General features: G+C 32.2%; 1 protein-coding gene across 1 annotated transcript; it reads right to left on the bottom strand.

Moving 5' to 3' along the window:
• Nucleotides 1–8,285: 8,285 nt before the first annotated feature.
• On the bottom strand, nucleotides 8,286–10,060 carry LOC108325728 (non-specific lipid transfer protein GPI-anchored 20). Its single transcript, XM_017558823.2, has 4 exons — nucleotides 9,715–10,060; nucleotides 9,040–9,066; nucleotides 8,853–8,927; nucleotides 8,286–8,764 (listed from the first exon to the last, which is right to left on the bottom strand). The coding sequence occupies exons 1-4, from the start codon at nucleotides 10,052–10,054 to the stop codon at nucleotides 8,538–8,540; spliced, it is 669 nt and encodes a 222-aa protein (XP_017414312.1). The 5' UTR covers nucleotides 10,055–10,060; the 3' UTR covers nucleotides 8,286–8,537.
• Nucleotides 10,061–16,201: the final 6,141 nt, after the last annotated feature.

Here is a 16,201-nt window from a genome sequence, read left to right as displayed (position 1 = left end):
TTTACTGAGAGATTTATGAGTTCATTATTTTACAATTTGTTCAAACTTATAAGTTAGCAGTTGAAATTCAACAAATTTTAGTATTGTTGACAACTCTTGTAAGAGCCTGAAAATAATAAGATTATTGGACCTTATGTTGAAGCAGTCAGTCCATAAGTTAAGGATCTATGACTTTAGAAGGGGTTCCTTTATTTTTCAACTCTGAGCTCATTTTCCAGTTCTCCTTTCTCTCTCTAAACTCAGCTTCCTCCTTCTTGCTCTGCCTTCTCTCTACCCTTACACTCATTTGAACCGTTGCATTTCTAATTAGGTGGTGTTCTTTCGCTCACGAAGTTGAGAGCTTCCCTTCTATCCGATTAAATTTCTATTGGGACGGGTAAGTCAATTCCTCCACTTTTCTTGAACCTAGGACATGCAACTTTACTGGTTGCATGCAACTGGTGGTGCTCCATTTTGATTCTCTGTCTATTCTAGCTCTAAGAGCTGTTTTCATCACCATTTAGGTGGTTGTAGGGCACCGTTTGAGTTTTCGCTGCGAAGGCACGGTTAGGACACTCTAGTTGGCTATATTGCTTAACTTCAAGGTAAGGGGAGCTAATTATTTTTGTATGAATTTATTTTATAAAAATATATGTATATGAATGTTGAACTGGTGTGCTCTTGTGAAACTGTTTTATGACTTTTATTGTATTAGGTGTTATAACTGAAACTGTGAAATTATGCATGTTGTGATGTGATGAATTTAATCTGTTTTGAATGAGTTTGTTGGCTGAAATTGATCTTGTTAGAAGGTCTGGAGTAAGGGTTCTGTAATAGCATGTATATGGGTATTAAATAGATGTATAGGTACTGTTTCAGGTTGCTGTGAGAGGAAGTGAAAATATTAAAATTAGGCATTTCAGATTTAGAGCATAAAAGAACAAGGTAGATAATTTAAATAAATTAATTGTTAACTGTTGAGAGTCTTTCTTTGTTGGTAGGATAGAGGAACCTTAAAAACCTGAGTTGGCACATCCCTCATCATAGAGCAGCCCTGGCCTGGTCCAGTCAGTTGTGACTAGTCATATGTGCTAGCGTCGAAGGTGAGTTTGATGCGTTCAGACATCTGGGTCATCTCCAGTGACCAATTGGGGTAAAGAAAGATCTCTACTAGGATGAAAATAAAGGCCTTTTGGAGGAAGTGAGGTAATGAATTTGAGAGTTAGGGGTTTTGGGTATAATTGGGCTATTGGGGCAGTCTTAGCAAGTGGATTGTGACTTGTTTGAGTCACCAAATTGGTCAGAATAGGTACAAAGTGTTAGAATTGGGTTTGGGATCCTCTAGTTATTGAGTTAGATGTTTTGGAATAGAAATTGAGTTGGTTTAGTACATCTAATTCCTATCCAAATGACCAATGCAATACTTTACTTTCATCTATAAACATGTTTCATATCAATATTAGTGTTACATATTTTAGTTTGTTCATTTGGATATGTCTAAGATGCATCAAAACCAGAAAAATCACATTGCTGTCAAAAACTGATAAGAATAATCGATTATCTCACTTGATAATCGATTATTTTAGTCAGAGAGTTATATCTTCTTCAAAGCTCTCGCAAATAATCGATTATCACATATGATAATCGATTATTGTCGTCGGAAAATCATCCAGGATAGTTTTGGGTGGTTTTCGGGGTTTCGGATATCATTTTTGGACGTTCTTTAGGTCGTTTTAGGGGTTTTGGGCCTTTTCGAAACTGTTGGTGATAGTTTCAAAGTTATTTTCCTGGTCTAAGTATGAGTTTAAGGGGTTTGGTGTTGTTTAGTGGGTTTTCTTGGACTGTTATTGTCTGTTAATGTACATGGAATGGTTTCATGTGATTTTTGATTACTTATTAAGTTGTTTGTGGTCTTTTGAAGTATAATTAGTATTATATCTATTTTTGTATGCAATGTAAAAGTGAAAGTATGTGATTTTCAAGGTATGTTTGATGGACGTAATTCCATAGACCTCACAGGGGGGTTACATGGTGGTGCCTCATGTTGTGATCCACAGTGAATTCTCTTGTTGAGATTCAAGTATGTTTAGAATGAATGTAGGAGCTCAGTCTTGGGGGTCATTCTGAAACTCCAATGGCTAATCATACTCAAGTAGAGGGATTAATCCATGTGGTGAGGAGTAGCAGAAGGTCTTAGTCTTGGGGGCTTCCAGTATGCCTCAAGGCCCGGAACAGGCTAACCTCGTGAGTGTGGCAGGGTGGGGAACCCAAGTTTCATAAGTCACCACGAGTGCAGGACCCGCCATAGCTCGACTATCATTCTAAAGTCCGGACGAGTCAAGTCTAGAAGATAACATGCTAGGATGTATGCCTTAAACTGCTATGATTTAAGTTAACTCTTGTATGTTATGTGCTTGATATGATGCATGCTTTTATATAATTAGTTCACCCTTGCTTGTTTGTGTGCTTGTTGTATGTGTTTTCCTTTGCAATGATCATCCACTTGGATGTGAGCAGAGGAAGATGAGGTTTCTTTGGAGGCAACATTGGAGAGAAATGAAGATGATGCTACAACTTAGACTCACTAGGAATTCTTAGTTCTCTTATGTCATTTTTAAGAACCTTGTTATGTTTTAAGTTTCAAATTCTGGACATATTTTGGAAAACTCTAGTGCTTGAAGTTTTAATTTCTTAGTAAATTCTGGAAGACTGTAATCCTATAATACTTTAAGTACATCTCTTAACTGCTTTCTAATATTATAAATTGGTGATGTCTTTGCATATATATCTGCTATATATTTGGGATGTCACATTTACATGTGACACCCGGGCACTAAGAGGGCGGGGAGTGATCGCCGGTGCAAGAGGCACGAAGTGCAAGGGGCACTGACAAGGAGCGGCTCCTGGCAGGCTTCTAGTGGAAGGGGCACATGGACGAATCGAACATACACCGGAATGAGAGGGATCTAGAGACTGTATAGGTATGGGACTATACAGTTGAAGGATAGCTTAAAGGGATTGATTTGGCTATTCATATCACCTAAATGCATTTGCTTTTTGGTAGCCTAACCCATAAGAACTCCATGGTTAAGCGTGCTTAGCATGGAGTAATTTAGGGATGGGTGACCTTCTCGGAAGTTTTCTCAGAAAATGTGCGAGTGAGGACAAAGCACATTGGAAAGTCTCGTGGTGATGTGTGGGGGGAGTCAATATATCCTGTAAGTTGTCGGGGCGGAGTTACAACTCCTCCGTTTTAGAATCAAATCTCAAAAAGGATTCTCACATTGGAACAAAGAAGGAAAGGGTTACAAAAAATGGATATCCACGTATATCACAAAAGTAGGAAATACAAAAAATATTAAAAAAAATGGATGACTCCAAATGATAGATTTAATAATGAACTTGAAATATCACTTAATAAGTTATAAACTATAATTTGAATTTAATGCTAAATTGTGTCTGATTTTTTTGTCTAATTATTCGTAAAAACTTTGAAATTTATTTAATTTATTCTAAGTAAAATACAAAATGATTACCATTAATATGAGTTAAGAATGTATTCAAGTTTATGCATAGTAATTGTTGGGTCTATCTAGGATGAAGAGACACAATACCAATGAGATATGAACTACATATAAGGAATTGATATCATTCTCTACTCAAAACCTTAAGATAATGGATCTTTCACTAACACCACTCTTTACCCAAAATCTTAAAGCAATGGGTTAATGGATCTTTCACCTTTATATAGTGTTTTACTTCCTTTATATAGTGTTTTACTTTTTCATTTCTATCTAACGTGAGACTTAAACTCACTTGAATTCTCAACTGTGATGTGACATAACTCTAGTGAAAGTATAATAAATGTATTTAGTAAATTAGAATTATAGGGATGGTGTGATTCAAATTGGATTTTATAGTAAAAAAAAACAATCATCCGTCTCTTGTTCTTTTATAAAGATTGAACATCATGACTACCATTACATGTTAAAATTGTTTAAATAGTTACTTAATGATTTAAAAATTAAAAATTATAAAAGAATATGATTGTACTTTCATAGTCAATTATCATTACATATAATTTAAAATCTAATATTTTATATAAAAACTGAAATATATTAAAATTGATTATCATTTTATTCATAATAAAATAATAATTGACACTATTTACCATTTTATAACTAACATATTTTTACAAAGTTCTTAAAAAGAATACCATTGGAATCTCTTCTTTTATAAAATAGACATTAAAATTATTAAGATATTGTTATTTATTATTATTATTATTATTATTATTATTATTAATCATTATATTTATGAAAAACCTGATTATAGACATATCTAGTAGCTGCAATTTAATTACGAATAGATTTATTCTCCTTAGTATTTATAATAGTGAATTATAATGTGTTTAGATCGTAGATAAATGAATAAAAGTGCAGGAGATTCTATTCCAATAAATTTTATCATACTTTAATAGATAATATATTAAATAAATAAGCATAATCTACTGAAAAAAAAAATCTAAAAAAGAGAAACTTTTAACCCCCTAACTACTCACGAGTTAAATTTATATAAAGGCCTTAAATTATAATTGACAATTTATTTTTAAATTATCAAATATTTGTAACAACGTTATCAATTCAAATTATCTATTAATTTTTATTGATGAATTTTTTAGAAAGCTCAAATAGTTATTGTACTTCGCTTCGATTGAACAATAATATTAAATTAATATAATTATTCTCATCATATATTGTAAATGATGTATACTTCCATTCAAATTGAACAATAATAAGAAATTAATATAATTATTCTTATATTATCTTGTAATTTATACATATTATATTCTTGTAATAAATGGAATTATAGTACAATATAAAATATTGCAAATACAATTATGAACATAATAGGTCATGAATCTACGTAAATGTCCAGTTTCACATAGATGCTTATTCACTTCAATTTTTAGCTCCAATTAAAACAATCACAACGTGAAAAAGAAATATGAAATGACAATCTTAAATTGCAAAGTGAAATTTTTGTTTGTATTGTATATCTTCAACATTGTAACTTGAAGAATTTTTTCTATGTACACCCCTCTAATCAAAAGTAAGGTAAAATAGTAAAATTATATTTGCTATCTTTCTCTCGACTTGACTCTCCTTTATTTTATTTTTCTCTCTCTAAATCATTCAAAACCAATAAAGAAACATCGTCATTCGATCTTGGTAAATAACGTAAATGGCAAATCAAACACATTAATAGTCTTCTTTAGACAATTCATGCAACTCTTTCTATTACTTTTTAATCAATAAGGTGTGGATGAACAAGAAAATATCTTTCTGTTAAAAAAAATATATAAAACTATTTAAGTTTAATCACTCAAACTAGTTCAAAGAAAGGACTATTGTAAGCATTGCAACTGAATACTCCACTGCTTGAAATCCAAGCTAGTATCCTGGGTTTCATAATTTTACTGCACCATGGTCAACTTTTTTTTTTTAAGTTATATATTCTAAAACTAGACTGGATAAGGCTTCCAATCATATAAATTTCAAAACTTTTAGAACACACATAATTTATATAAATTTTCTTTCAAGATGCTGAAATTAAATTTTTCATATTACACAGAATAATTTTTAAGTTACCTAATATAACTATGATTGTTTTAATAAAATCGAGACGGAGATAAGACGAAAATTAAACAAAATAATTATATATATATATATATATATAATCATTTTCATTCTCATATCTAATTAAAAAAATTTCAATATTATACATATTTATATCCTTATTACAAGATTTTCTATAAAAAAGAGAGTAATTTGAATAATCATCTATTAAAATTATTTATTTGCCCGTCATCCGTAATGCAAATCAAATTTTAAAGAAATTTGTTTTATACTTGAATTCTTAATGATATATATATATATATATATATATATATATATATATATATATATATATATATATATATATAAATTTCTCTTTTCTCTCTCCACGCAAACACAAAAAATATATATATACCAATGAAGAAAACAAAGTGTATAATTGGTGGAATGGAAAATATTTAATTTAGTGATAGTTAATAATTGAAGGAAAGGAGGATAAGGACATGAATAATAAAATAAGATGATGTCCTCTTGTTGACGAGAAAGACCCATGACTGTATTTTTCCCGACCTATGCTACAAGCTGAGGTCTTATTCAAAGACTTGCATTAGTCTTTCACCAATGGTGCTTTTACCTTCCTTGGGAATTGTGGTGCTTCTGCCAATGATGATCCTGGTGCTTCTGCCAATGCTAATCCTGGTTCTTCTACCAAATTTGCTGCATCGTACGTATGTTTTAAAATCAGAGACTCAACAATAATAAATGTTTATCAAATTTCACATAAACATGTCCACAAAATACAATAACTATTTTAATATAATGCCTCATGATCCTTAAAAATTTAAAAGAAGAACAAATGAATTTCTTTATATTCAATACTGTTGATTGGTTAAAACAGTTTAGGGTTTATTAAACTTTGTTATTTCAATATTCCATGTAACAGAGAAAACAAAAATCATATACATGTAAATAAATTAACTTACTTGACATCCCAGCAGCTGAACAACCGAAGCCACAGAGGAACTTGCAAAAGTTAGAGGGATTCTCGCCGCAGTCAAATGAGACACACTTCTCAAAGCATGGTAGTTGGGTTTCTTGACCATCAACACTTGCAGCGGCCATGAGGCACACCACCAACAACACTGCAACGTATTTGTTTGCCATTTTCTTCTGCTGTTGTTGGTGGTTTTATTTTCCTCCTTTCCCTACCTTGCTTTTGGAAGAGAGATCAACATATATACTTTTATAAATGGTTTCTCAACCACAAACAAAGTCAACGTCTGTTGCTAAAATTTGGGCTCCTTTTTACTACTTCCTATCTTTAAGAAAAGAATTCGAAACCAACTGATTAATGATTCAAACTTTCTTCCACCTTTCGTGTTCCAACGCCAGTTTGCAGTGTGATTAATCAATCTGTCACGTGCCCAAGTGAGAAGATATCTATGTTGTAAACCTAATTTACTCAAAACAAAAAATCACTATAATTAACCTTTTCTCCAATGTAGCAACGAAAAATGGCACAGGGTTCTTATTTTCTTCACTGTGACTACTCGGATTGCTTATAATTGATCAAATTGGGTAGAAATTTGCTTCTGATTTTGCATGTTAAAACGGTTTTAATAGATAATTATTTTTAGAATCTAAAATTTCATTTACTAGCTCAATATCGAACGCTTTAGTCATTTGTATTCTCATTTTTTTTTATTTGAGAAAAAAAAATTATTTGAGTTGTATTGGGAACTACCACCAATATATCATTTATATATAATACTAAAATGATAAAATGATTGTCATCAAACTTTTGTAATAGATACAAATACAATGGTGTGAACTTCTATAGCTAAAGTTAATAACGAAGAAATCAAATATTTAGTCAATAAAGATGAAAATGATTGTGTTAATATGCAAGATGAGTATCCGATATTATAAAGTGATTCAGGTTTAATGATTGAATATTCCATAAAACTTGGGTTTATTTTATCAGTTACAGTGTCATAATCTTATAAAAAATAAATTAAAAGTTATCTGGTACTAATGATCAATTATCAATGAAAGAAAGTTTTGTGACGTTAACGATATCAGCACATTCATTCAAATCATTGAAATGCAACTAAAATTTTACTACGTTCATGAAACACAAAATTATATAATACTTAAGACATATTAACCTTCCTAACGTTTGTTTATTGAAATATGAAAAGATGTTTGACTAAGTTATAATTTTGTTGCAACATTTGTTTAACAACGATAAATGTTATTAACTTTTGTAGTTACAATTTTTTTTGTAATATTTCTAATGATGGATGTTTACTATTTGTTTTAGTTATTTTATTTTGTTACAGTTATGACAAGGTTGACTGTTAAAGTTTTAATAACAACTAAAAGAAAGAGGTGTGTGTAAGAAAGAAAATGCAGTGTAATGAACAACAAAAACAAATATCTTTTTTTGAGCGATGATAAATTTACAATTAAATTTATTTTATTATGCTGTTTTTTCACTTAATGATAATGTCATGAGAAGAAATGCCCTCTATGTTCCGTCGATTAATACATGGTTTACCTTACAAAAAACAAATGAATAAATTCGAGACAGCAGACAGTTTCATATACCTCCCAAAGTAACAATCAAATAATAAAAACTGGTTGTATAAAAAAAATTGAACATACTGAAAAGTCCTATCAAAATACAGATAATAAGTGAACAAACTTGGAGGCTGAAGAAATAACAAAGAACTTCAGTTTCCAAACTTTTAATATATACATTACAACACAAAAGTTCATCAACAAAAAAAAAAGCATTACCAAGCAAAAACTTTATGATGAATAAATATTCCCCAAATGCGGGGTCGGAACCATCTTAAATCTAACAAAAAGACACACCGGAAAGAATATATATAAATATATATGTTTGGTGTTTTCAAGATGCTCCAAACATACAACCTAGTAATATTTGAGAACAGCAAATCCGAGTGCAATGAAGAGAAGATAAGGTGGGGCATTGTAAGATGTCATGGCAGATGATGGAGTGACATTAGTGCGGCCACTTCCCGTTGAAACAGATGGGTTACCAGAATCCGCCGACGGAGATGGTGGAGTCAAAAGAGAAGAAGGTGTGTCAGATTGTGGTGCCAGAGACGGTGAAGTTGGTGAGGGGAGAACAGTGGAACCTGTGCAAAAGACGAAATGGAGTATATGTTAGTATCAAACTAGAGAAGTTTTTTTATCTGAAAACTGTCACTGAAAGGAAATATTAACCTTGAGGACTAGGGGTTGGAGAAAATCCAGAGGAAGCTGATGCAGGCGAAGGTGAAGGTCCGAGAGACACTGGTCCTGCACAAGTTTCATAAAATCATTCAAAAGCTTAGTTACATTTTAGGAAAATGTTTGATAAAGAATTTTGAGTAACAAGTTCATGGAAGTTAATTAGGCGTTTTAGCTTTACCAGGAGCAGGAAGTGGTGAACCCGAGGCTGCGAAATAATTAAACAAAAAAAAACACTCCTTAATTAGCTTTACTGATAAACAAGATTAAGAATAAAATCTAGGATGAATAGTACTTTAAGGAGGTAAATTAGTACTTTTTTTTCAGCTTAGAATTTCATATTTTGAGTTTTGAATCTTATAAAAACGAAATTGTCTCTGATATAGTACTCTCTCGTTTTGTTTTATTGTTGATCATAATTATTTCTACCTATTTGTTGTCTATTTTTGGTACATTAAAACCTTTATGTTTCTATAATTGTATATATTTTTTTTCTACTAACGTTCTTTTTTATCTATTTTTTTGTTAAGTTACCAAATAGCAGCGAGAGAAAGTTAAGCATTTTTTGTTACAACTATATAATATAACTTGAATTTCGAAATTCAGAAGCCTCTTTTATACATTTAGATAAACTTCTTACTCGATAATCACGGATAAAATGGAAATAAAAAATACGTTTATTTTATAAGTTAGAATAATCCGTGTCTTCTTCCTCTTAAATAACTTTAATTTATGAAATAAATATAAAATTTTAATAGTGAGATACCCCAAACCAAACAATATTTAGTAGTTAATAATTACTAATAACAAAGAAAAAAATTAGGAAAGCGTGAAAGGAGGAAATGAAGAAACGAACCTTTGCATTGGAGTGGGACCCCGGGCATGTTGCAGGCACGAGGGAGAGAAATGGCTATGGTTCGATTGAGGGGTATTCTGAAGGGAACGCTGCCGGTGACAATGAGACACAAACACTCCATGCCTCCACTTGTGAGGGACTTGAGGGCACTGCAGCACTCCGTCGTCGGCGAGGTTCCATTGCCGCTGCTATTTGTCAGAAAATTCATACAAGGTGTGAAGAAACTCCCTGCCATTGATGCGTTACACGGCGTGCTGATTTGACCGTAGCTTGATGCAACCATCAACAGAGCCATAGCTAACACCACAGCTATGCGGGAGAGAGACCCAAAACTTGCCATGCTAGGAGTTTGTAGAAGAGGTGGAGAGAAAAATGATGGTTAGGGGAATTTATAGATGGAAGGCATGAAGATGAGAAGTGAAGATTGGGAAGAGTCAAAGTTGGTTTTGAAGCTCAACTACCGTAACCAATCAATGCAAAATGAAAGAGTTTTAAGTAGGTGGGATTGGCGTGTTTGTGAGCAATGCAGAACCCAAATTTGGCTAAGCATTTTAAGCTCACCAAGTGCCATCTAAAACTTCCTACCCTCATTCTCTCATCATCCGTCAACTCATACAATGCTTTTTTTTAGTTCACCTGTTCACTTGATTACCCACTATTTCTAACTTTGCTTTTCTTCCCTTTTACTTTTTTCATTTTTGGATAAAACTTATTATTTTTGGTTAAGCCCAAACATGGTTGTATACAAAGATCTAGGGGAAGAAAAAACATAATCGGGTCTTCCATCCAAAGTCAGACTTTTATAGGATTTTGAAATATTAAAATTTAAATTTTATAAAATACTTTTCGAAAGTCATTTAAAACTTTGAGTGTATATAGTAATTGCTTTTATTGATAATATTTACATTGTTTAGAGTGTATATAAATAATCCCAAAAAAAATAAAATTGAGCACTTTGTTTCACTTTTTGCGGTTGTGAAAATTTAACTATAAAAACTCATAATTTTGATAATTACTTCAATTAGAATTTTTATTATGATTGTTATTAAGAATGTCAACGTATTATTTTCATATTCTTGTAACTTTTTTAAAATACTACGCTCTCCTTTTTCTAAAGATTTTTTTGTTTTTAAATATGGCTGAGGAAATCAACCCATGGTAAAACCAATTAGTGTTTTTTTTTACATGAAAATAGTTTTTTATAGGTTAAACTCTAACCTTCTAGACAATGGAAAGAACGAATACTTTAGATTTTATCATTTCAGAAATTAATTTGAAAAGATAAATTTTCTTAAAACGTGCTAAAATTTATTTTATCAATAATAAAGAATAGCATATAAACATATAAATGTTAACATATATTACGTTAATATTAATTGGAAATTTCTTTATTAATACATGTTTTGTAAACAACTTTTTTAAATCTGAATTAAATAACAAGTTTTTGTAAACAGTTTTTTTATTTACGTATTTGTATTAAATATCATATTAGCACTAAATTATATATTTACATCTTACCACTCAAATATCATTTTCATATAGATAGATTCAATCAATATAATACAGATGAATTTTGAATTTTGAATTTAATTAATTCTTTACTGATGGTATTTTAAAATTTAAATCTATAATTAGTATAAATTTATTTATTCATTTTACATTATATATACAGTTTGATACTTTAATCTATTCAAGTAATCTATATTTCCATTCACGTTTTGATAACACGTTTTTTAAATATATTTATTATTGGTTTTGGAATTATACTAAATTTTATTTTACATTGTAAGGTCTTTAAATTAAAATTAGACATTTCCCACTAGTACTTTATGATAAAAATAGCAGAGTATGAAATTGATCTAAACACGTTATATTAACGTGACAGTAACGTATTCAGATAAAAAAAAAACGGAAGCAAAAATGAAAGAATAATGTGCGTACCTCCTGCCATTGCAATTTTGTAAATCTAAACACCGACAGCTTTGTTTTCTAAACCTTAACTCACTCAAACTCGATGGTGTATTTTTTCTGAATAGAGGAGTAGGCTTAGTGATCAAAACTGAGAGTAACCCATTCTCTTATATAAAGTCTGGCCATCACAGGTTTCAAAATAAATGGGCTTTACGTTTAAAAATAATAACTGTTCCATAACCTCTATGCAGTTAAAAGGATAAAAAATAATGGCTTAATGGACCACTTTATGTTCCTTAAAAATAGGAACTGAAAATGCTATAATATTTATTTTATATTTAAAATAATGCTAACATTCTCCCACTTGGTCCATTTATCCAATTATTAACCACAACAATTAACAGAATATATACGAGTCATGGCGATAGGTCCTCTGATAGTGAGTGTTATCTTCCATGTACCACAATATATATTTCTCTCAACATTAGCTCTCAACTTAATGCATAAACCATATGTTTATGCTAGATCAAAACTAAATGATATCTTCTCAAAATAAATGTGCACAAAAACATATGAGAAAAACATCAAACTGAATAAGAGTTTCATTGAAAATAATAAATGTACTGATAATGAAATTACATCGTGGAACCAAGTCCCATTTGCACTACATGATCCTTAAAATTCTTTGGTGGCATGCCTTTAGTTAAAGGATCAGCAATCATCAACTCAGTGCTTATGTGTTCAATGACCACTTTCTTTTCCTTAACACGTTCTCTAATGGCTAAGTATTTGATGTCAATGTGCTTACTTCGACATCCACTTTTATTGTTCTTAGCCATAAACACTGCAGCAGAGTTGTCACAGTACAACTTTAATGGCCTAGAAATAGAGTCCACAACTCTAAGCCCAGAAATGAAACTCTTTAACCATACACCATGCGAGGTAGCCTCAAAACAAGAAACGAACTCAGCTTCCATAGTAGAAGTGGCAGTTAACGTCTGCTTGGCACTTCTCCAAGATACAGCTCCACTAGCTAACATAAAAATATAACCAGATGTTGATTTTCGTGAATCAACGCAGCCAGCATAGTCTGAATCGGAGTAGCCAATCACTTCCAAACATTCAGTTCGTCTATATATAAGCATGTAATCTTTTGTCCCTTGAAGATATCTCATTACCTTCTTTGCAGCTTTCCAGTGGTCAACACCTGGATTACTCTGATATATTCCCAAAACTCCAACAACATATGCAATGTCAGGCCTAGTGCAAACCTGAGCATACATAAGGCTTCCAATAGCTGAAGCATATGGAATATTCTTCATGTGTTCCCGCTCAAAATCATTTTTCGGACATTGACTTAAATCAAGTTTGTCACCCTTTACAATGGGAGCTACACTTGGTGAACAATTCTTCATATTAAACCTCTCTAAAACTTTGTTGATATAGGTCTCTTGAGACAAACCCAAAATGCCTCGAGATCTTTCCCTATGGATCTTAATGCCAATGACATAAGATGCATCTCCCATATCCTTCATGTCAAAGTTCTTTGAGAGAAATTGTTTCACTTCATATAGCATACCCTTGTCGTTGGTTGCAAGCAAAATGTCATCCACATATAAAACAAGGAAACAAATCTTACTCCCACTGACCTTTTGGTATATACATTGATCCATGATGTTTTCTTCAAAACTGAATGAAGTGATAACATCATGAAATTTTAAACACCATTGGCGGGAGGCTTGTTTTAATCCATAGATGGATTTATTAAGCTTACATACCAAGTGCTCACTATCTTTAGAAGAGAATCCTTCAGGTTGTTTCATGTAAACCTCTTCTTCCAGATGACCATTAAGGAATGCTGTTTTCACATCCATTTGATGTAACTCAAAATCAAAATGAGCTACTAATGCCATAATTACTCGGAAGGAATCTTTCTTAGATACAGGAGAAAAAGTCTCTGTGTAGTCAATTCCTTCTCTCTGATTGAACCCTTTGGCAACAAGTCTTGCCTTATGTCTCTCAATGTTTCCTTTTGAGTCTTTCTTGGTTTTAAAAACCCATCTACATCCAATGGATTTTACACCATTAGGCAACTGAACGAGATCCCAGACTTTGTTGGATGCCATAGAATCCATCTCATCTTTCATGGCGTCATACCATAGTTCTGATTCTTTAGAACTCATGGCTTGTGAAAACGTTTCAGGATCATTTGCAGCTCCAATATTGTAGTCAACTTCTTGCAAATACACTACATAATCACTAGGAATTGCTGGTCTTTTAACTCTAGTAGATCTTCTTAATGTTGCCTCATCATTTCCTTGAGAAAATTGTTGCTCAATTAACTGTTCAGTAGGTTGTTCAACACCATCTTGTTGTTCCTCATTAGCAACTTGATCTGTAAGGTCATTTTCAGCAGATTGTGAAGCTTCAATTATTGTTTGTCTAACACCCAATTGTGTTTGAGGGGTGTGAATGACAACCAATCTATCACTTGAGCTAGAGGGTTGAGCTTCATAGTGACCCCTTTCATTCCCAATGTTTGGAAACTGATCACTCCCACTAATCAAGTCATTCTCAAGAAATTTTGCATTTCTTGACTCCATAATCCTAGTGTTATGCGATGGACAATAGAATCTATATCCCTTAGACTTTTCAGCATATCCAATGAAATACCCACTAATAGTCCTTGGGTCTAGTTTCTTCTCTTGTGGATTATAAATTCTCACTTCAGACGGACATCCCCAAACGCGTATATGTCGCAAACTTGGTTTCCAACCTTTGAATAACTCAAACGGTGTCTTTAAGACGGCCTTGGTTGGAACTCGATTTAATATATACACAGCCGTTTTCAGTGCTTCAGTCCACAAGAATTGAGGAAGTTTTGAATTACTCCTCATACTTCTCACCATGTCCATTAAAGTTCTGTTCCTTCTTTCTGCCACACCATTCTGATCTGGAGAGCCAGGCATAGTGTATTGGGCAACAATTCCATGTTCTTGAAGAAACTTCGCAAACGGACCAGGTGCTTGTCCATTCTCCGTGTATCTACCGTAGTACTCTCCACCTCTATCTGATCTCACAATCTTAATTTTCTTTCCACATTGTAACTCTACTTCAACCTTAAAAACTTTAAAGGCATCTAAGGCTTCATCCTTAGAACGAAGTAAGTACAGATACATGTATCGTGAGTAATCATCTATAAAGGTGATAAAGTATTTTGGACTACTTGCATCCATATCCGGACAACAAATATCTGTATGAATAATTTCTAGTAAACTTGAACTCCTCTTAGCACCTCTTTTGGACTTGTTAGTTTGCTTACCCTTAATGCAATCCACGCAAGTCTCAAAATCAGTAAAATCCAAAGTACTAAGTACTCCTTCATTTACTAATCGCTTAATTCTCTCAATGGAGATATGTCCCAATCTACGGTGCCATAAAACAGAAGAATCCTCATTCATAACACATCTTTTTAACCCAGCAGTAACGTGCATAGAATCATAAGCGACATTGTTTTGCAAAATAATGGAATAAAGACCATCACACAATTCACCAAAACCAACAACTTTAGATTTATTCATTAAGGTAAAACCAGAATTTGAAAAATTAAAAGAAAAACCCAAAGGTATAAGTCTTGAAACAGAAATCAAATTCTTAGAAAAACAAGGAACATAAAATGTCTTTTCCAAATGCAAAACAAAACCACTACTTAAAACTAAGTTGCACGTTCCAATGGCCTCCACATGTGAGCTCATCTTACTACCTGAGTAGATATATTGCTCACTTCCCACTGGCCTCCTTAGGTTTTGCATACCTTGTAATGTATTAGAAACATGGATTGTAGAACCAGAATCAATCCACCATGTGTTATGATTAAAACTAGTCAAATTAGATTCATAACAGACAAAAGCAAATGGAGATTTATCAGATGTCGTAAACTGCTCATCAATAGCCCTTAGTAAATCTTTGACATTCTCATATTGGTCAACTGAACCCCGGATCCCAACGGAAATGTTGGTTTTTATGAACGTTACGGAGAGACGATTTGACCTCTCCCATTTTTCATAAAGATTAATGGCATCTGGAGTGCTAGTATCCGTAATACCCGGTGGTTCTGGTTCTCTAATAGCATAGTCAATGTCCATCCAGCGTAAATGAAGAAAAACTTTTTCCTTCCAAACCTTATAACTATCTCCTTTCAACTCGGGAATACCACACTTGATATCAGAAAAATTCACAGATTGAGAAACTGCAAATTTAAAGTTACATGCTTATTATATAATTTGAGACTAAAATAAATGTCATGTTTACCAATGCAAACATGTCTTTTCCAATGAGTTTATTAACATAAAACTTGCCTGTGGGCTAAAGTCTTACTCAATTAAACTTATTATCTTAATGATAAAACTATCAAATTATGTTCCTTTTTCTTAATTCCTGTGGGTAAATTAAGAAATATAATTTAATATTTTATCCTAATTAATCATATAAATATGAAAAAATTCCTGTGGGTAGATTTTATCATATTAAATATAATTATTTACAACTAATGTTTCTCATGTAGCAAAACTTTATA

The sequence above is a fragment of the Vigna angularis genome, chromosome 3 (assembly GCF_016808095.1).
Source record: "Vigna angularis cultivar LongXiaoDou No.4 chromosome 3, ASM1680809v1, whole genome shotgun sequence".
In the NCBI taxonomy this organism is placed as follows: domain Eukaryota; kingdom Viridiplantae; phylum Streptophyta; class Magnoliopsida; order Fabales; family Fabaceae; genus Vigna; species Vigna angularis.
The sequence above is the reverse complement of the archived record's forward strand: the minus strand, read 5'-3'. Positions and strand labels throughout refer to the sequence as shown.